This window comes from Pelobates fuscus, chromosome 4 (assembly GCF_036172605.1).
Source record: "Pelobates fuscus isolate aPelFus1 chromosome 4, aPelFus1.pri, whole genome shotgun sequence".
NCBI classification, from domain to species: domain Eukaryota; kingdom Metazoa; phylum Chordata; class Amphibia; order Anura; family Pelobatidae; genus Pelobates; species Pelobates fuscus.
The window spans coordinates 225,850,214-225,873,646 of record NC_086320.1 but is presented as its reverse complement, the minus strand read 5'-3'; the positions used below and the strand labels follow the sequence as shown (position 1 = coordinate 225,873,646).

Here is a 23,433-nt window from a genome sequence, read left to right as displayed (position 1 = left end):
GGATGCCAGCCCAGAATTGAACAGAATGTCAGTCCCTTTTACAGAGGAGTCAGGTGATGCTCTCAGCCAATGAATGGAGATCACTGTGGCTTCTGCAGCTCTGCAGGAGCCAGAAGCGCGTCACTGGACCACCAGGGAGCAGCAAAGGCTGGCAAGGCCTTGGTTAAAGGGCACACTGTTGCTAATAGGTTTACCCAATTACCAGGGAACTGGTCCAGGGTATTCATGTAGTAGTTATGGTGCTTTGAGTAACTCTTTAAAGTTGTAATTGCTGTTTGGTGTATGCGGTTAGTTATAACACAGTCACAAATCATAGTCAGTTGCTATATTATTCAGAGAGAAGAATAAAGTAATGGCTGCCCTTTGTCTGCTATAAAATACAAACAATATAATTAAAAATAAACAATATTCACACACATATGCACGCGAACGCACGTACACACCTCATAATGTGACCTCTTCTAAATTTAAAATGAATAACAGAATCTTAATAGTAAATCCTGGATCACAATAAGAACATGTGTCACATTATACAGCTTGCACAATGCTAGAAACAGAACTCATGCATAGTTGGCTATTCCTGTGTTTTGGCAATGAGAAGGGAGCTCTAATAAACTCTGTGCTGTTTGTAAGTGTTTTTCAGTATTAAAGCTGGTCTCAGAATAGGAGATATTTTAAACATTTTGCAGCACTGATTTAATATCATTGATAATATTGATTAAATATAATCTATAAATTATGGAACTGAAGGTACAGGCTAAAATCCCCATATTCTTGAAAGGAGATTTTCATTTTGGCAGCTTAGATCAAACAGTCATGGCCAGCTAGTTCTATTTATTCTGTTTAGTCCGTTTTCTTTAGGTATCTCTTGTGGTTTTTAAGTTGCTCAAACTGTAATAAAAATAAAATGTATCTGTCAACCCAGCTACGAAATCGATATAACTATATCAGTCTCAATAAGTTATTCTGTGCTAATGGTGTCTATTAAAATAGGACATGTGAGCTGTTATGAATAAAAGCAATTCTAGAACAAAGTGAGGAACATCGTCAGTAAGTTGGTATTGATTTCCATGTATGCCAGATATTTGGAAGGTTCAATACAGGATAAGGGATTTTTAGTGGCATTCCAACCATGCGTGCCATTCTATAGACCTTGTTAAGGGGTTTGGCAGGTGTGCCCAGGTACACTCTAATGGTGGGATCCATAGTTACCACTGCTCTCATTTAAGTCCTTACCTGAACTTGCAAGTTTGAAATAGCTCATTATTTTTTTCCGAAGATGAAGTTATAATTACTATTTGTAAATGATGTTCACCACAATATTAAAAATACATTTTTATTTTATTTTTGTAGCTTGTATTGCAAGTGTTCAGATGGCAACGTTTTACCTTGTTTGAATGTAAAACTGGCCTTAAAAAGTTGAGTTTTACATAAATATCCTCCATTTATCAAAACAAATTCCCTGATGCACACTCCAATAAACTATGCTGCATGCGTATGACCAGAGAGTGGTCAGCCACCTGGTCTATGCATTCAGATTGCTGGAAATACCTCTCATATGTGCAGTGAAATTCGACCATTTGCCCATGTGAAATTTTAATGATTTCTTTCTGTTTCAGAGTAAAAAGACATCAGACTACTAACTCAAAAAAATCTGCCAAATTATGAACAATTAGAATTCTTGGGTTACCATTGTTATTGCTCTGTTTTTAGAAAGTGCTCTAGATTTTCTATTACATAAACCTTAAAGATAGACTCTAAAGTTCACTATACTCAAAACTCAACAGTTTATTTTACAGTAACTCTGTAGCCAAATGATGCTGCAATCACATACTTTTAGAGGAAGACAACTCTTTTCTCTTCCTGTTTGATAATTTGTTAAGGGTAACTCTTGGCATGCCAAAATACTGATCTTATGCAAATTACTACTTGTTGAGTTTATAGTTTGATGTACGTCCCACACTCACAGACTTAAGCAATCATCCTGAGATAGCTGTTATTAAGTAAATCAAACTTCTTTTTGGAATTCCAAACAGTTTATAAATACATTCTTCGTGAATCATATATAGTTATAACCCTGTCACCAGAAGGACTAACCGAGTTAATGCAGAGTCTACATTCTCCCATTGTTCAATAAAGTTAATATATTACAAGGTTAAGCACACTGACTTGGGGATACCACTGATATGGATCAGGGGAAACATATTACAGCATAGAAAGATTGAATAAACGGTATCAATGCATGCATTCAGCACAGCTTTCCCCCAGTCCCTAAATCCTAGAATTTCCTTTCTACATAATGTCTCATCTGCAGGTCATCTATTCCATGTTCTCACTACTACATTAGGTTGATTACTCCGATTTCCACATTTGCATCAGAACTTTTTTTTATAACTTGTTTTTCCTCTATAATACGTTTTCCTCCCATACAGTTCTGATTGTAATTTAAAACATTTGTTTTTAATATGCTGTATGAAAGATGAGCATGCATGATTTCAAATTCCCCTGTCATATTTAATCACTGGTTCAAACAACCTTTTATTTATAAAAATGTTAGGGTATAAAACTGCACTTTTAATTAACCCTCAAGAAATATATTAACTGCATGCTTCCAGGTCAGGCATCTGAAGGGTTAACAATCCCACTTTCAGACACAGTTACCTGCATGCAAAGTTTGATAAGGAAATTCTTACCTTCCCAGATTTGGGCATCTAGAATGAATGGAAGTAGGCATCCAAAAAATAGGTACATCAATCTCAAGGGCCGTTGGACTTGCCTGAGTGACATCATATGCCAAAAAAATAAATAAAAGCAAAACAAAGAAAATTGAGACAAAAGTATGATTAGAAATATGTACTAATCTACAGCAATGCAGCAGAATTTGTTTTTTGAAAGTAAAAAAAAAAATCCCTTGTTCTCACCTTGAAGCCATTTCTTGAGGATAATGAAGGGTTTCTTCACAAGCATAAAAAAAGTGAGCAAAGTATACCAAATGAAAAAAAAGTTAGTTATAAAGTTTGCTGCCTTTCCCTCTGTGTTACAGAGCAGAGTGAGACAAAGGCAGCTCTGAGACTCTCCAGTGAGTCACTGTAATCAGGGTTCCAACACTGAAATCTGACTCCTTTTACATTTTCTCCCTAGACCACCGCCTTTAGTTACATGCACTACGGTTCATCTTATTAGCAAGGACCATCTTTTCTTGCCACCTCTCCTCTAGATGCATCACCCCAGTCTTAACGCCAAACTATGATGTCCCCCCCAAGTACATATAGCAGCCCTCCCTCACTATAACTCCTGAAATGCAGTGTGACCTCAAACATCCCTCAGTTTTTTTGTATACATATCACACATATGTATTTAGTACATGGAATTCAGAAGTGAACTGCATACTTTCTTTGCAGTTAGTTTGGGCAATGCATAATGTAAGCATTCGCCAGGTAATATAAATACTTGGTCACAGCAAATGAAAGCTAAGTACTAGGAAAACCCACACAGAAGCGTTTTGGAAGAACTTGCACGTAGAGAGGAGTGAAATATTTTATATTCCAAGAGAACAAGGCATCATTATGCAGAGGCAAAACATTTTTTTAGGTTTACTCCCCTGGGGTATCTACACATAGTCTGCACAGTGGTAGCCTATGCAATCTGCATGTGATCTACTCTCCAGCATAAATTATGAATTTTTTTTTTCATGTATTATACTATATGAGATAGTCTTCTGTGTACTAGAACCATTCTACGTTGGGTATCGGACCAGAACCAGTAAAATCTTCATATTCAGTGACTGCTACATAACTTGGGCCGGACCATAGCAATCCACAAATCACTGACATCAAATATTTGTGTATATGTTATGTTAGCATCAAAATAACAGCTTCAAATCTCCAAGAGCAGTGGATGAGCCAAAAGAATGTTTGCATCTGAGCAGGTATCATTGTTAGTATGCTAACCAGTGCCAAAGCTGCTATTAGATTGTAGAATAACCAAGGAATAGGCCAAATGTCATGGTAACTGTAGAATAATAGCCAAACATTGCTGGTCCAGAGGTAAATGAAAGTAACGTAAATGCCTATACCTAGGTTTGAACGAACTACCGAGCGCACCTGCTATACAGGCACATGTTATTATAGGGTAATTAAAGGACCACTCTAGTGCCAGGAAAACATACTTGTTTTCCTGGCACTAGAGTGCCCTGAGAGTGCCCCCACCCTCAGGGTCCCCCTCCCGCCCGGCTCTGCAAAGGGGAAAAGGGGTAAAACTTACCTTTTTCCAGCGCTGTGCGGGGAGCTCTCCTCCTCCTCTCCGCCCCGTCCGCTGAATGCGCACGTGCGGCAAGAGCTGCGCGCGCATTCAGCCGGTCGCATTTACAATGCTGTCCTATGGACGCTTGCGTGCTCTCACTGTGATTTTCACAGTGAGAATCACGCAAGCACCTCTAGCGGCTGTCAATGAGACAGCCACTAGAGGATTAGGGGGAAGGCTTAACCAATTTATAAACACAGCAGTTTCTCTGAAACTGCTATGTTCATAAAAAATTGGGTTAACCCTAGCTGGACCTGGCACCCAGACCACTTCATTAAGCTGAAGTGGTCTGGGTTGCCTGGAGTGGTTCTTTAACTACAGTTAGAATTGTAAATTGCCAAAGTAAATTCATAGTGAATATTCAAATTTCAAAACAAAAAAGTAATGCAAAGAGTCTAAAATATAAACACAATTTTCCTGTGGAATATACACTCAATATTCTACAGTAGGATATCACTTTCTTACAGACAGACTTCTTCAAAAATCACAGATAAACACCTTAAAAGAATAAAAATATAAGAAATAAAATATAATTCAGCAAAACTATTACAAATAAATTACACTCACAAACAGAAATGCACACAGAAACATCAAACATAAAAATAAAATGAGTAAAGTATACCAAATGAAAAATTTTAGTTTATATTTCACACAATAATGGTGTTCATATTTCATGCAAAGTTTAAGTATTCTTCTTGTGGCTCTCCTTTTTTCATTTTATCAGGGTTGTTCACTAAAGTGAGAATTTAAGGTGAATTTCACATTTATGTTCATAATAGCATAGCCCTGAGGAGACGGCATATTGAGATTATAGATTTCATGCTCACCACAGACAAGCTCGTTGACACACATACTCACTGAAACATACATGCTCCCTACAGAAAAGCTCAGTGACACATACACATGCTTCCAACAGACAAGCTCACTGACACACACACACATGCTCACTACAGACAAGCACACTGACACACACATACAAGCTCACTCACTAGCAGCCACACACACAAGCTCACTAACTAGTAGGCACACACACACACAAGCTTACTCACTAGCAGGCACACACAAGCTCATTCACTAGCAGGCACACACACACACACACATACAAGTTCCCTCACTACCAGGCACACACAAGCTTACTCACTAGCAGGCACACACAGACACACACACACACACACACACACACACAAGCTCACTCACTAGCAGACACACACACACTTACTCACTAGCAGGCACACACAAGCTCATTCACTAGCAGACACACACACACACACACAGAGAGGTTCCCTCACTACCAGACACACACAAGCTCACTCACTAGCAGGCACACACACACACACACACACACAAGCTCACACACTAGCAGCCACACACACATGCTTACTCACTAGCAGTCACACACAAGCTCATTCACTTGCAGGCACACACACATACACACAGAAGCTCACACACTAGCAGCCACACACACATGCTTACTAAATAGCAGGCACACACAAGCTCATTCACTTGCAGGCACACACACATACACACACAAGTTTCCTCACTACCAGGCACACAAACACACACACACAAGCTCACTCACTAGCAGGCACACACACAGGCTCACTCACTAGCAGGTAAACACACACACACACACACAAGTTCACTCAACAGCAGGCACACACACACACACACACACAGGCACACACATACACAAGCTTTACTCACCAGCAGGCAGACACACACACACACACACACACACACACACAAGCTCACTCGCTAGCAGGCACACACACAAGCTTGCTCACTAGCAGGCACACACACACACACAAGCTCATTACAGACAAGCTCACTGACACACACATGCTTACCACAAACAAGCTCACTGACACACACATGCTCACCACAGACAAGTTCACTGACCTACACATGCTCACTACCGAAAAGCTCACTGACACACACATGCGTCCAACAAACAAGCTCACTGACACACACAAACATGTTCACTACATACAAGCTCACTGACATACACACACATACAGGCTAATTACAGACAATCTCACTGACACACACACACACAGGATTACTACAGACAAGCTCACTAACATGCACACACACATGCTCACTACAGACAAGCTCACAGACACACACATACAAGCTCACTCACTAGCAGGCACCCCCACACACAAGCTTACTCACTAGCAGGAACACGGACAAGCTCACTTACTAACACACACGTCACTGACACACACGTGCTCACTACAGAAAAGCTCACTGGACACACATGCTTCAAACAAACAAGCTCACTGACACACACACACATGCTCACTACAGACAAGCTCACTGACACACACATGCTCACTACAGACAAGCTCACTGACACACACATACAAGCTCACTCACTAGCAGCCACACACACAAGCTCACTCACTAGCAGGAACACACACAAAAGCTTACTCGTTAGCAAGCACACACACACACAAGCTCACTCACTAGAAGGCACACACAAACACACAAGCTAACTCACTCTCAGGCACACACGCACACAAGCTCACTCACGAGCAGGCACTCACACACAAGCTTACTCACTAGCAGGCACACACCCACAAGCACACTCACTAGCAGGCACACGCACACATGTGCTCACTCACTAGCACACATACACACACAAGCTCACTCACTAGCAGGCACACACACACACACACCAGCTTACTCACTAGCAGGCACACACACACACACACACACACACACAATCACTGTCATGGCTGACAGATCTCCCTCCAGCCGCCAGCAGCCTAATTGCGGCCACACCAGCCCCCACCTTTATGCACGGTGCTCATATTGGAACAGAAGTGGGTGTTCCTCTAACTGTTTCCACAAAGTTTGAAGCAATTGTCTAAAATGTATTTATAACAATAAGATCTCTTTAGTGAAACTAAGGGGCCTAGCTTAAACCCTGGCAAACAGTCCAAGACCAGTATTTCTCCTCCTCAGTAGGTAGCATTCCCCTGACATCCACCACACCCAGATTCTTCCATCAGACTGCCAGTTAGTGAAGTATGAGTCATCACAAGAACATTTCCACTGCTTCACAATCCAGTAATGGTGTTCTTTTCACCACTTCGGCTGATGCTTGGCATTGCCCATGCTGATATAATGCTTGTGTACACCTGCTCAGCCATAGAAAGCCATTTCATGAAGCTCTCAAAGCACAAAAAAAGGTGATATGAATATGTGGCTTACCACTACATCGCTAGGCTGTTGTTGTAGATGCTTCCACATCACAATAATAGCCCGTACAGCTTACTGGGGTATATAAGGTAGGTCAGAAATTTCACAAAGTGACTTCTGGCAAAGGCGGCAGTTCCATGTTTAAAGTCAATGAGCTGTATTTTATTCATCATAATGCAACAGATGAGGTTGAAACACCTGAACTTAATAATTAATAGGGGGGTGTACTTTCAGCGATATTGGCTAAATCCCAACCATGTTAAAGAGGTCTGCCCCACCCCAATGATGCTCCTACCTAATGACTGCTAATAAGACAGAACAACACACAGGCCTGACTTGTAGGGCATCCAGGATCTGACAGCCAAATAGAAAGCCAATGTGTGACATCAGAAATCTAGTTAAAGCAGACCAAGTATGTCTGAGAGGTTAATACCTGGAAAATGGGGCACAGTATACAGATGTTATTTCATAACAATGAATTTGGTTGGCCAGGGCTTGACAAATTTGCTTTAAATCTAGGAGCCATCCAAAAAGGTTAGGAGACACTGTACACTTACAGAGCTTTATTTTCTATGACAAAAATACAATTCTTAATGGGACACTATAGTCACCAGGACCACTACAGCTTAATGTAGTGGTTCTGGTGTCTATTTTCTGTCCCTGCAATCTTTTCAATGTAAACACTGCCTTTTCAGAGAAAAGACTGTGTTTACATTGATGCCTAGTGACACCTCTAGGGGAGTCACATTTAGGCCACAAAAGTGCTTCCTATCTCAGTGCAGCACAGTGTGTTCTGCATGGAGGTGCTGAATGTTCCTCATAGAGATGCATTGATTCAATGAATCTCTATGAGGAAATGCTGATTGGTGCAGCGTTTTTTAGTGCAATAGCTACTCAAAACTTTTCTATGGGAAAGCGTTCGATTGGCTGAGCCTATCAATGGCATGGCATGTGAAAACAGGTAAGTAAAAACATAATTCCTATGCGATTGGAGGGGTGCTGACCTAAACATACACACTCACTGACAGACACACACACACACACACAAACCATGACAGACACTAATACCATGACAGACACACTCACTGAAAGACACGCACACTGACAGATACACACTCACAAATTATTATGTTTTAATTCAATGCACGTCTACCCAGCCTCCCTATGTGGCGAAAGTAACCTCGCCACTGGTTTTTGGAGGGGCCTGTTTGCCAGCCTCCTGCCCTGCGGCTATGGCCCTGGGATGTATTGCCCTTTAAGGAACTGAGTTGGGGCTTATGGACTTATATTATGCTGTATCTGGCCCTTTATCTGTGTTGTACAAAGAATGGGTACGTTTGATATGGCACTTCGGATACAGCCGAAGTGCCGAAGTAGTCGAAGTGGCCGCCATTAGACAATCGAACACGTGGTGGTGGCCATTTTAAGGCAGTCGAACGCGGTCAGCGGTGTGTGCCGTCAAATTCCTGGAACGGAAATCAACCACACATTTGAATAAACGCCGCTGACCTGTACCTTCCCCTACCCTTGGACACTGAGGCTGGAGACTAAGTCCCATTTGAAGATTCGAACACACGTTCGAATGGGACGTTGTCATCTTTTTCATGTGAAATAGACTGCAGAAGTTTAACCTCGTTTTACTTCGACACTTCGGGACTTTATTATTTTTCAAGGCAGGAATAGACCGACCGCACAGCCTGAATCTGTGGAACTGTTTTGGGCATGCAAACAGGCGTGCGGTCGGTCTAAATAGACTTTTTCAATATCTCTGGAACCACTGAACCGATTTGTATGAATTTTTAATATGTTTGTCCCCAAGTTGTGTTGTTCATAAAAATTTAAGTTTTATTCCTGTGTGATGAAAAATCCTAAAGTTATAAAAATGCATAAAAAAAGTAAAAGTTTTAGCTTGGAGATAATTGAGTAGATACAGTAAGAAACTCAATTATCTCCCAAACAGAGGGGAGGGAATCTGTGGGATGTAACCGTTGTAACGGATGTAACGGATCGACGGGCACCCCGACTGAGATGCTCCTAGCGCTTCCTGAGGACTCCAAGTACTGCAGCAGACACCACAACCACCGAACCGGAGAAGCATATGAAGGCTCTCAAGCATATGAATGTTGTAAACAGCTGAACAGGAAAAGCATTCAATCAGCTTACACTCCTGGCAATCAGCATACAATCCAATTCCCCCAATAATGAGACGACACTTCGTTTTGAGGTCAAAGCAGAACTAACTGTACTGGCACATACAGCCTCTTTTATTCCCAATCCACAAACATAGTACTGCCCACAGGGTTTTACAGAACAACCAATCAGTACGTACAATACACACAGACACTCCCACACAAAATCCTCCCCTCTGCCTGTGACATGATTACTGAACACAATGGGTAATATAATTATCACAGACAGAGAAATACAGTTTTATAAAACATATCACAGGGACCCCAAAACATGCAATAACCCCATATAAAGTATATCCTCAGAACCGGGGGATCTGGGTGAACCACATATCCAAAATTCACCCAGATCCGTTCAGTAGTTTGGAAGATACAGTTTAATGCAGATTCTATATACAGATTAGATAAAAAATAATTACTGTATAATGTGTCCCCTGTTGTATAGTTTAAAACTACTGCACGATGTCTTTGTGCACCAAATACCGGTGAGATGGCACCGTGTAGAAAAGTCATAACAGTGTCGGTGAGTTAAAATGGCTGCCATCCATTGTTCTCACCATGTGCTTCATCCATTGTTCTCACCATGTGCCTCTGATACATGAAATGGTGGCCACCCAGTAACTCCACAGTATGTCCCCAGATGGTTCTTAAAGGGCCAGTAGCAGCATAATACAATACAACATACCCAAATCCTGTATTTAAAGGGTCAAATCTCCCAGGGGCCATAGTCAACAGGCAGGAGGCGGGCAAACAGGCTTCTCCAATGCCCAGTGGCGAGGTTGGTTCCGCCACAACCGTTATCTGGTTGGTTAATGTCTAATTGCCTGTGGGCGTCTCCCTTGCAGAGGAGCACTGCATAAAAGCAGAGTACCTGCAATTAAACAGGAGTTCTACTTCACCCTCAATCTGAGTCCTGTCTCTTCTTGGGGGAATCTGCTACAAGGGATTGCTATGCTCTGCATATTCCCTTGCTATAATCACTGAGCTCTTGCAAGAGCTTGTTCCTGCTTCAATCTCTTGGAGGAGAGGTTCACCCACTGGAACATGGAGCCTTGTTGTAGGTCCAAGGTGGGTAGGAGACGGCGAGACCCCAATCAAGCTGCGGTGGTCCGTGGGGTCTGCGATGGTTGTGGTGTCTGCGGAGCACTTGGAGCCCTCTGTAAGCGCTAGGAGCATCCTTCAATGGAGGTACCCAGCCGGGGTGCCAGGTGATCCGTTACACCCTACCTTTGGGAGAATGAACTGGATCTTCTTTCCCTGGGGTCCAGTGAGTGGCCGGCTGGGACTGGAGTGATGTCATATTACGCCTCCAACATCACTAAGTGGCATGCGAGTGAGCAGAGCAGGAACATCACAGCCCCCTTGCTACCCAGGCAGCAGGCCGCCTGCCTGCCTCGGACCGGAACAGGCTCATAAATCCCATTTGTCGTGCCCTGTGTTAGACCAACATCCTTTGCAATTGCCCAATAGCACATTTAAGCTTGACTGCTTACACAATAAGGTATGTGGTTAGAGTAGGACTCACCTCATTGGTTGCCAATTGGAGTAGTACTAAACATACTGTTACATAGGGATTTCGGATAGCGCAGGTAACTTTTTTTGCCTTTGTTTTGTTCTATGTATTTAGGCTCATGTATACTGTAGCAAATGCTGCCACTTAGGAGTAGTGGGATTTTGACTTATTTTCATGAGTTTGTATTTGCTTACAGAAAAGTTTAGCTGCTAGTTTGTTGGTCACTTTGTTATATGCTGTTTTAAATTTACTTTTTGTCAAGGGTATCTATTAAAAGTAAACTGGGCACTCTTCACAAACGTAAAACCAAGTTTTGTTTTTTGAACTCTATAATCTTTTTTTTTAACCATCTTTTTCTCTATGTGCACCACCACCCCTTTGACTATCATTGCACGTCCTAATATCAATTTAGTAAACCATGCTTTTACGGCTCAACACTGAACGACACTTGTAGGCTGTTACAGTCTTTTTACTTTTTTATTATTACACTATTATTACACTCTAACTGGTTTTCATATTTAATATCCTCTGAACTTATGAAATAAACTATTTTTCCCTGCCTATTTTTTAAACCTTGCTTACCTACCAAACTTTATTTTACCTTTCCCCAATCGACACTAGAGAACGAATGACAGCCTTCTCTGTGATGAGGAGATAGTTACATAATTAGAGGAAACAGTAAGAGTAAGTTCCTTTTTGACTAAGTCAAAACTGAAGAGATAGCAGTGGCGGATCCAGGGGAGGGGCAGCGGGGCAATTGCGGATCTTCCTCCCTGGTCCACAGGCACTGTGCTGGCATCTGACAGGGGAGGGGGGGGGGGGAGAGTACCTGGGAGCTCAGCCTGCAGCTCCTCCAGGTCCTTCTTTCACGAGCACGGAGCTACGGGCTAGAGTTCACTCTTACCACTGGGACCACCAGGGATTCCCCACTGGATCACCAGGGATTGAGAAATATATAATATATACATAATGTATATATATATATATATATATATATATATATATCTATTTAAAATGTAATTAAAACAAACACATATTATAAAAAAGCCCGTACCCTTCTTATCAAACACACACACACACACACACACTCTACACAGACACATTACCCCCCCCCACACACATACACTACTCCCATACACACACTGTCTCCCATACACACACACTGCCCACCATACACACACTGCCCCCACACACATACACTGACCCCATACACACACATTGCCCCTACACACACTGCCCCCATACACACACTGCCCGCATACACACACTGCACACACACTGCCCCCATACACACACTGCACACACACTGCCCCCATATTTTACTGGCACAGTCAGTATTTGAGGCTGCCTGGCCAGTGCCGATATTGCAGTCATACTGGCAATACAAATGCTGGTATTTTTGTCAGTATAGTCACAATTAGAACAGGTAGGCACACTAAATATGTTAACACACACATTTACCCCACACACATACACTGCCCCCCATACACACACTGCCCCCATACACACATTGACCCACACACCCATACATTGTCCCCCATACACACACACTGCACACACACTGCCCCATACACACACATTTACCCCACCCACATACACTGCCCCCCATACACACACACTGCCCCCCCATACACACACTGCCCTCCATACACACACACTGCCCCCCTAACAAACACTGCCGCCCTCACTCACACACTGTCCCCCTCACACACACTGCACCCCTTACACATTGCACCACTCACACACACCACTACTTCTATGCCCTACTACAACCCCATTTCCCAGCAGACCTCAGATAAGTTGTCAAACTGTTCTTAAACAATTTTACCACTTACTCTGGGAGGGGGTCCCGGTACTATTGACACCATAACCATTACACTGAGCTGTAGTGGTTATTGTTTCTGGATTATTTCTTTAAATAATCTACAAGTGCCCCTCCCGAGATCCGGCTCTGGATCCGCCACTGAGAGATAGATGAAAGCATACTATGGGCAACCTTCAAGGAATGGATAAGACGCATCATCATCCACTGTTCTGCAAAAACGTAAATTTAACTGAAAGATTCACATGTCAATACTACACTCAGAGCTACAGAACATTTAGAATTTTCAAAGAGCGCATTTAGACCAAAACTTAATCTAAAAAATATCAGCGATATGAGATAAAATACATAGCACTGCTAAAGATAATGAGTAAACAGAACATTCTTTGATAAGGGAAACAAACCGGACACACTGCTGACCAAAGTGAGGATTGTGTAACAAAATACATTGCAGGAATCCAATTACCTACTGGCGAAAAACCAATAGATCCCAGAAATATAGACGGTGAATTTTCTAAATACCATAAAAGTCTATACAGTGTGTCATGGGTTTGGGGTGAATGATCTTAATATACAGAATTTTTTTACGCACACAGCCATTCAATGAAAAGGTTTTATTTTGAAAACAAATAAATATAATGCAAAAGTCCCAAAGCAAGTATAAATAGTAAATAAAGCAATTCCTTCAATAATAAAATAAAAGGCTTTAAGGAAAATAAAGTCCTTTTACCAGAGTTTCAGCACTTGGTAAATGAAGAGAAACTTGATTGAAGCTCTAGTTGAATTGCAGGAAATAAATCAAAGCTGGGATTCGTTGCACTGAGGAAGACTGGATCCAGTCGAAACGCGTTTGCACTTTATCTTTAACTTAAGGACTTACATATTATTGCGGTAGTGTATGTATGTATTTTTCCTGCACACTGCTTATATATGTCCTGTTTTAATATCTTTATTTAAATAAATCGTTTTTGGAATATACCCCGAGTCTGCTTCAGAGACACCAACACAGCCAAATATTGGCACCCTAAAGCTTTTTGTGAATGTATCTTTTATTATTACTCTTTTTTTTTTTTTTTTACCAATTGTACAGATTACACTATGTGTGGCTATATTTATCTGTTGTAGATCCCAAGAGTGGTACTTCTACTCACCTACAGTGGATGTCTATTGGGAAGTATACATACCTGTATATCTTATCTTCTAATTTATAACACTGGGTGTTGTATGTGTTTTGCAGTGTTCGATATTACTATTTTCTTATTATATGCATTGAGGTGATTGGGGAAACAGCTATAACTTGTGATACACACCCAATATAACCTAATTTGAAGCGCCCAAACACCTGCTGATTTTTCAGTATAAGCTGGGACAGCTTTGCAGGAGTTAGCCAAAGTTGAATAGGCATTGCAGGGGTTAATCAAAGTTGAAACAACACTGCAGGGGTTAATCAAGGTTGAATCAGCATTGCAGGGGTTAATCAAGGTTGAAGGCAGGTTCCAGGCAAACAAGAGGTGATTCAGGGGAATTCCATAGGTGAGGGTAAGCAACTCACTTGAGTCAGAAGCTGGCTCTGTACTCCAGGCAGGGACGGATTAACATAGGGGCTGATGTAGCTGCAGCTCCAGACCCATGCCCATGAAATTGGCCTTTTTTTTTTTTTTTTTTTTTAAACACACTACTCTTAGGTTTCCACCTGGGTGGTATTTTACTGGCACAGTCAATATTTGAGGCTGCCTGGCCGGTGCCTATATTGCAGTCATACTGGCAATACAAATGCTGGTATTTTTCTCAGTATAAACAGAGACTGCGATACAATACCAGCACTGGCCAGTAGGGGTCGCTGTGTGTGGAGAGAGGCAGGGATGGGAAGTTCCACCATATCCCTCCCTGCCTATCTCTACTCACACTGATCCACAGGGAAGCAGCTACAGAGAGTCCAGACAGCAACTCCTACCTGGCAGAGACAGCCTACAGCTCAGGGAAGTGAGGGATGGGGGGAAAGGCTGCAAGGAGACATGGGGGCACTGGGAGATATGGGGACACTGAGACACTAAGGGACATTGGGAGACAATATGACACAGACACTTGGGGACACAGACACATTATGACACAGACACTTGATGGCACAGAGACACCTGGGGACACTGGGAGTATGCCCTTAGTTGGCCAGCTTGCATTCATGCCAGACCGGCCTTCCAATTCTTTTGGCAGACATGTCTCCTTTTTGGGCATGTTCGCCGCTTTTGGCAGTTCTGGTTACGTGACTTGCGTCAGTGGCACACCCTTTTACTGTGCCCATTGACTTCCTGCTACACTGGACACTGCTGTTAGGGGTTATGAATTTACTTGAAAGATGAAAACATAAATTAAAGAGAGATTATCATAGGGTATGTGTTTTCTTATAGCAGCTGTTTTCTTTCCCTCCAGCAAAATCTCCATCAGATACATGACGCTTGGGAGTGTTTTAGTGTTTTTGGTCGATAAGATTCTGTAATTAAGCCCGTCATAATTATCAGCACCAGGCCCACTGGGCTCTTAATCTGGCCCTGACTCCAGGGGAACAACAAAACAACTGAGCACAAACCATAGGGTTGTCTGTGCTTAACACCTTAAGGACTGAGCCAAATGTACACGTTTTGATCAAAATAAAACGTAAAGAAAACGTGAAATTTGACTACGGTATAGGTCTGTTCAACCGTAATTCACCTCTTTCATATTAAGTGCACCCACACTTATTATATATCATTTTATTCAGGGGAAATAGGACTTTCATTTAACATCAAATATTTAGTTATGAAACATAATTTAATATGAATAAAATATTTAAAACAATAAGAAATTTAGTTATTTTATTAGTTCTGCATATAATTTTAACTGTGAATGAATGTCATAATACTGTTTGCTTTTACTGCAATAAAATACACATATGTATTCAGCGATGTCTCACGTGTAAAACAGTACCCCCTATGTACAGGTTTTATGGTGTTTTTCGGAAGTTACAGGGTCAAATATAGCATGTTACATTTTTCATTTTTTTCACATTGAAATTCGCCAGATTGGTTATGTTGCCTTTGAGACCACATGGTATCCCAGGAATACAAATTACCCCCATGATAGCATACAATTTGCAACAGGCTCTGGTTCCACCACTGTACTGACATAAATGTCTCTCTGTCATGTTCCCTTGCAGGTTCTCACAATTCCCAGCACAGACACATCATAGAGTAATCACTACTTTATGATGGGACTGTGCTGGGAATTGTGGGAACTGTGAGGGAGCATGATAGAGTCAGGTATGCTCCCTCAGTCCGTGAGTGTGCTAGCTAGGTGGCCACCCAGTCCAACAGTACCACCAGGAGTAATGGGAGTTTGAGCGCAGGACTTGTTTTTCTGTATTTGTATTTTTTTTGTATTACACAGCTTACTGAAGTGGATATCAATTCAATCAATTGATTATCTTGTGTATCTGCCCTCGGCCAAATTAAAGAAATAGTGTGTGCACGCTCCTGAAGTAATTCACACCAGACACAGGTTTCAGTTTAATGAAAAACTTGAGGAATGTTTATTCAGAGGGGATGGCATACCCCTTATAAAGCAAAATTGCATCATATGCTTTGTCAGAGATAACATGAAATAATACTTTATTTCATCAATAATTGGTTAGGTGTTAAGTGGTTCATTTATTGCTCTTCCTACCGGGTGTGATGTCACTGGTATCTTGGAGGTCTCCCCCAGATTCCAGCGCCATCTTGTTAGTGAGGGTGTTAGTCGATGTCAAAGGGAAACTCCCTAGCTCTAGCGGCCATTTTAGTTTAATCACATATTTAAGCTGAATAATACTGATTGTAGTTATACTAAGTAAAAAGACATCTTACTAACATGAATTGGGATAATATTCTATGTCCACAACAGTCCCCCCTTAAAATGACTATTTACTAAAAAAGACAACCACATACTGTCCCTAAAGATGTCCCTAATCGGCTGCAGCTCATCTGTCTGAACAGGCCCCGAACACTTCACTGCGCGGCTATCCCGTAGTGGCTAACCTACTACATCTCCCACGTCAGACTCCTGCCCGTGGAGACAGACGCTGTCCCTACACTATCCCTAAAGATGTGCAGTTGTCTGTTTGAAATGGTGAGACTGCAGAGGTGTGTGTGTGGTGTATCACATTCTGTATCGTCGAGGTCTTGATGTAGGAATGTAGGTGTGGTGTAGTCAATGGTCTGACATACAGTCTTCTGTAAGTACTTCTGCACACAAGGCAACACGCAACAAGACAGGAAGAGAAAGAGGATAGCCACAGTAAGGACTGCCATACCCACTTGGAAGAGAGTTCTCTGACATCCATTCATCCATCCAAACCATCTGTCCCATGTATTGGGGACCCCAGAATTCCTTTGTAACTCATCAGAGAGGCTTTCTAATTTCTCTATGGCCATGGTGACTTTACCATTGGGACCGGTGTTGTCTGGGATGAAGGTACAGCATGTCATAGTATCGGGGAGTATTTTGCATACACCCCCCTTTTCTGCTAGGATCATGTCTTGGGCCTGTCGGTTCTGAAATGTCATTTGGGAGGTAGTCTGCAGTTGCTCTGCCAAGCCCTGGAGGGCATCTCTGGTATAATTAACAAAACGTTGTTGATTATAGTAGATGTAATTAATCCAGTTAACATTCTTGTTAGCGGTGATGAGCGGGATCAAGGATTTGAATCCTGCCGCCACTTCATCTCTGGCTTTGAACTCATTTGGTAACCCCCTTGGTACACCAATGGCATCAATATATACATGTGGGTCAAAACTACCTCGGATAGGGGTTTCTCTTTTTACTCTAAAGTACGTATGTGGAGAATCAAGCGGCCCTTGGTGGTTATCAGAAATGATATGTATGGGCATTATAGCTTTAGTCAGGGTACATTCTCCCCACCATAGGCCAGCCAGTTGGGATCTGAGTTGCATATCGCCACAAAGCCAATAAATGTCTCCCACGGATTTAACTTGATTTACTAGTAGGGTCATGGGAGGGTCATGATATGTAGCACAATAACCAGACAGGAATTTGCCCACAAATTTACCGGTGTTTTTATGTACTGTATAACAAGTGTAATTACCTGGATACACGGTGACTCCATCAGGTGGCCTGATATTCCCCTGGGTGATTGGATACACCTTTTTCCATGATTCACACACTGATGAGTTTGTTGTTGATTGTGCATAGAGGCTTAGGAAACACATCTCAACATCGAGGGGTAAATTAAAAAGTTCTGTACCCAGGTGGGGTCTAGCCCCACCACAAACATAACAGTTAGTCTTATTGTGCGAGTTAGCATTATACCTCATCCACTCAAGCCAGAGATTGGTGTCTGAGAACCCGGTTTCTACCACCATAGTGTCTTCAAATGTGGGGTTAGCAATGGCCACCATGTATTTCAGGGTTTTAATGTGTGGTTTTAGAGGGTTAATCGTCATGTGTGTAGAGCCTACCCAGTCAGGTGATGTGAGCATATCTTGTAAATAGAAGGTCCCCAACTTATTATGTGAGCCACCCCCTTTCCAATACATGCCCATTACATAGGGTAGACCCTGTGGGTTTACATAGGGTCATTCTGTGTAACAAAGGTTTCCCATTTCTGTCAATCCTGTCCAGGGCACTTTGCGGTCTGTAGCCCCATGGTCGGCCAGTGTTCCAACCCTCTGCCTTCCAAGAACTACAGTGATGTCCCCAATGTTCCCCCGTCACACAGATGTAGGGGTCCTTTTTGTCAGGTATATCCTTGTATATGGCTGAATGCTGTGAGTGTAGAAAAGTACAAGAGACAATATAACAGTAATCAAAGGTAAAAGTAGCCACATGAGTGTTTGAGGAATTATACCAAAATGAGTAAACATGATTATCTTTGGTAATAGCAACTTGTTGGGCCTTCATTAGGCCTAGCAGCAAAAATAGGCACAGGAAGCTCATGATTTGACGGGATCTGCTTCCTCTGGATCAGGGACTTTCTTAAAAGGCAAGGCGTGTATCCAGGTACTCTTCCCAGCTAGATTTACGGAGGTAGATGTAGTCAACAGAACTTGGTATGGACCATCAAACCTTGGCTCAAGAGTGTGTTTTCTGAGAAATTTCTTGACCATAACCCAATCACCAGGAAGTAGTTTGTGAGTGCCTGTGTTTGACTCTGGATCTGGAATAGAAGAAAACACTTGGGCATGGATTTTGGTCAAGGCATGAGAGAGCGCAGTTATATAGTCTACCATTGCATCTGATTGAATTTGAAGTTGCTGAGGGAAATAACAGGCTAACCTGGGTGCTGTACCAAATACAATCTCATAGAATGTGACGGCAGATAAGAACCATTCGGCCCATCTAGTCTGCCCAGTTTTCTAAATACTTTCATTAGTCCCTGGCCTTATCTTATAGTTAGGATAGCCTTATGCCTATCCCACGCATGCTTAAACTCCTTTACTGTGTTAACCTCTACCACTTCAGCTGGAAGGCTATTCCATGCATCCACTACCCTCTCAGTAAAGTAATACTTCCTGATATTATTTTTAAACCTTTGTCCCTCTAATTTAAGACTATGTCCTCTTGTTGTGGTAGTTTTTCTTCTTTTAAATATAGTCTCCTCCTTTACTGTGTTGATTCCCTTTATGTATTTAAATGTTTCTATCATATCCCCCCTGTCTCGTCTTTCCTCCAAGCTATACATGTTAAGATCCTTTAACCTTTCCTGGTAAGTTTTATCCTGCAATCCATGAACCAGTTTAGTAGCCCTTCTTTGAACTCTCTCTAAGGTATCAATATCCTTCTGAAGATAGGGTCTCCAGTACTGTGTACAGTACTCCAAGTGAGGTCTCACCAGTGTTCTGTACAATGGCATGAGCACTTCCCTCTTTCTACTGCTAATACCTCTCCCTATACAACCAAGCATTCACTATTACATTGTCTGCCTACCTTTAAGTCATCAGAAATAATCACCCCTAAATCCCTTTCCTCAGATGTTGAGGTTAGGACTCTATCAAATATTCTGTACTCTGCCCTTGGGTTTTTACGTCCAAGATGCATTATCTTGCACTTATCCACATTAAATGTCAGTTGCCACAACTCTGACCATTTTTCTAGTTTACCTAAATCATTAGCCATTTGGCTTATCCCTCCTGGAACATCAACCCTGTTACATATCTTAGTATCATCCGCAAAAAGACACACCTTACCATCAAGACCTTCTGCAATATCACTAATAAAAATATTAAAGAGAATGGGTCCAAGTACAGATCCCTGAGGTACCCCACTGGTGACAAGCCCAAGTTTCGAATATACTCCATTGACTACAACCCTCTGTTGCCTGTCACTCGGCCACTGCCTTACCCATTCAACAATATTGGAATCCAAACTCAAAGATTGTAGTTTATTGATAAGCCTTCTATGTGCAACAGTGTCAAAAGCCTTACTGAAATCTAGGTAAGCAATGTCTACTGCACCACCCTGATCTATAATTTTAGTTACCCAATCAAAAAAATCAATAAGATTAGTTTGGCATGATCTCCCTGAAGTAAACCCATGTTGTCTCTGATCTTGAAATGCATGTGTTTTTAGATGTTCAACAATCCTATCCTTTAACATGGTTTCCATCACTTTTCCCACTACTGAAGTAAGGCTTACTGGCCTATAGTTGCCCGACTCCTCCCTATTACCTTTCTTGTGAATGGGCACAACATTTGCTAACTTCCAATCTTCTGGGACTACTCCTGTTATCAATGATTGGTTAAATAAATCTGTTAATGGTTTTGCTAGTACACCACTAAGCTTATTTGTCTTTACTTTTGACAGTTGAAATAGAACCTCTTCCTCTGTAAACTCACGTGTAATAAATGACTCATTTATCCTTTTTCTTAACTGAGGTCCCTTTCCTTCATTTTCATCTGTAAATACAGAACAAAAATATTCAATGAGGCAGTCAGCTAGACCGTTATCCTCATCTACATACCTTCCTTCTTTTGTTTTTAATCTAACTAATCCTTGTTTTACTTTTCTTTTCTCATTTAGGTATCTAAAAAAAGTTTTGTCCCCCTTTTTTACTGACTGTGCTATTTTCTCTTCTGTGTGTGATTTGGAAGCTCTTATAACTTGCTTAGCCTCTTTCTGCCTAATCTTATAGGTCATTCTGTCTTCCTCACTCTGGTTTTTTTTATAATTACTAAATGCTAACTTTTTGTTTTTTACTATTTTGGCCACATCTGCGGAGTACCACAGTGGTTTCTTGAATTTTTTGCTTTTACTGACAAGCCTAATGCAATTTTCTGTTGCCTTCAGTAGTGCAACGTTTAAATAATCCCATTTCTTTTGGACTCCATTTAAATTGCTCCAGTCTGATAATGACTCCTTTACACATATTCTAATTTTAGAAAAGTCTGTTTTTCTAAAGTCTAAAACTTTTGTTTTTGTGTGGTGTGACTCAGTCACTGTTCTTATATTAAACCACACTGACTGATGATCACTGGATCCTAAACTTTCGCCTACAGTAATATCTGATACCAAATCTCCATTTGTTAACACTAAATCTAATATGGCCTCTTTACGAGTTGGCTCCTCAACGACTTGTTTTAGAGACAATCCCAGTAGGGAGTTTAGAATATGTGTGCTCCTGGCACAAGTAGCTATTTTTGTTTTCCAATTCACATCAGGAAGATTAAAGTCACCCATGATGATAACTTCCCCCTTCATTGTCATTTTAGCTATTTCCTCAACTAGTAGATTATCTAACTCTTCAATTTGTCCTGGGGGCCTATAAATCAAACCTATACGAGTTACTGTGTGATTACCAAATTCTAACGTAACCCAAACGGACTCTATGTTCGCCTCACTAACCTTTATTAGGCTAGATTTTATGCTATCCTTTACATACAGGGCCACCCCTCCCCCTTTCTTGCCTTCCCTGTCTTTTCTATATAAAGAGTACCCTGGTATTGCTATGTCCCAGTCATTTTTCTCATTATACCATGTCTCAGTAACAGCGACTAAATCTACATTATCAGTTGCCATTATTGCCACAAGTTCATGGATCTTATTCCCTAAACTGCGAGCATTTGTAGACATGACTCTAAGCTTATCATTTTTTAACACACTTGCTACAGGCACCTTCTGTCCTTGTTTTGGGGGACAATTGGATTGATGTTTTATCACCCTTTTGCCCCCCCCCTCCTAGTTTAAATACATCCTAGCAAAACCTCTGAACTGCTCACTGAGAACATTTGTTCCCTTTTGAGAAAGATGCAAACCATCTTTTTTGTACAGTTTATTTCCATTCCAAACAGAGCTACCATGAGCAATAAAGCCAAATCCTTGCTCCCGACACCATTCACCAAGCCACAAGTTAAAGTCCCTAATACGCATCCGCCTGTCGTTCTGAGTGTTATGCACAGGCAGAACTTCAGAGAATGACAGTGTGGAAGCAACCTGCCGTATATCATTGGCAAAAACACTAAAAACTTCCTTAACCTCTGAAACATCATTGCAAGCCAAGTCATTTGTCCCTAAATGGACAAGTACATCCAATTCCCCTTCCTGCTTTGCTTGCTTAACAATATTACAGATACGTCTTCTGTCTCTGTGAGCAGTAGCTCCGGGAAGACACCTCACAAGACCACCATTGTCCATCTCCACACCTCTTATGATGGAATCCCCCAACAACAACTGCTTTCTATTAGGCCTCACCATAGTCTTCAAGCCTCTCTGCACAACACCACTAGCCTCAGTGCCTCTCTGCACAACACCACTAGCCTCAGTGCCTCTCTGCACAACACCACTAGCCTCAGTGCCTCTCTGCACAACACCACTAGCCTCAGCGCCTCTCTGCACAACACCACTAGCCTCAGTGCCTCTCTGCACAACACCACTAGCCTCAGTGCCTCTCTGCACAACACCACTAGCCTCAGTGCCTCTCTGCACAACACCACTAGCCTCAGTGCCTCTCTCCACGACAACACTACACTCTGAAAGTGCAGAAAATGAATTATGTAGAGCAACAGACTGTGCAATATGCCTTTTATCCACAACTCCAAGTCTACCAGATCCTACAGTAATCCATCTGCCATTCCTAGTATGTCTCTGCGGCAGTGGCTTTGCAGCAGTTCCAGCCTGAGTTTGTTTACCAGATAATTTACAAATCTCAGACTTCAAAAATACAATCTCCTGCCGCAAGATAGAGAACTGTCTACAGATTAGACAACAACCAAACCTCCAAAAAGTGGAACGTGAAACAAATGCAAAGCAACTATTACACTGAACTAAGTCTGCCATTCCAATGAGGTGAATAATTTAAATCAAACAAACCTTACCTTTTTATTTATCCTCCTGAATACCTCAGATTACCTCCAGATTATCTCCAGAATATCTCCAACCAC

At 41.8% G+C, this 23,433-nt stretch overlaps 1 protein-coding gene across 2 annotated transcripts in view; it reads right to left on the bottom strand.

The window, feature by feature from the left end:
* The window catches only part of COL15A1 (collagen type XV alpha 1 chain), a 353,153-nt gene extending 349,953 nt beyond the window's left edge, over window positions 1–3,200 (bottom strand). For both annotated transcript variants that reach the window (XM_063451925.1, XM_063451926.1), the window contains exons 1-2: window positions 2,922–3,200; window positions 2,694–2,776 (exon numbers count right to left, since the gene is read on the bottom strand). In XM_063451925.1, the coding sequence (XP_063307995.1) occupies window positions 2,694–2,776; window positions 2,922–2,932 (94 nt within the window). In that variant the 5' untranslated portion in view covers window positions 2,933–3,200. The remainder of the gene's footprint in view (window positions 1–2,693; window positions 2,777–2,921) is intronic.
* Between the last annotated feature and the right edge of the window lie 20,233 nt (window positions 3,201–23,433).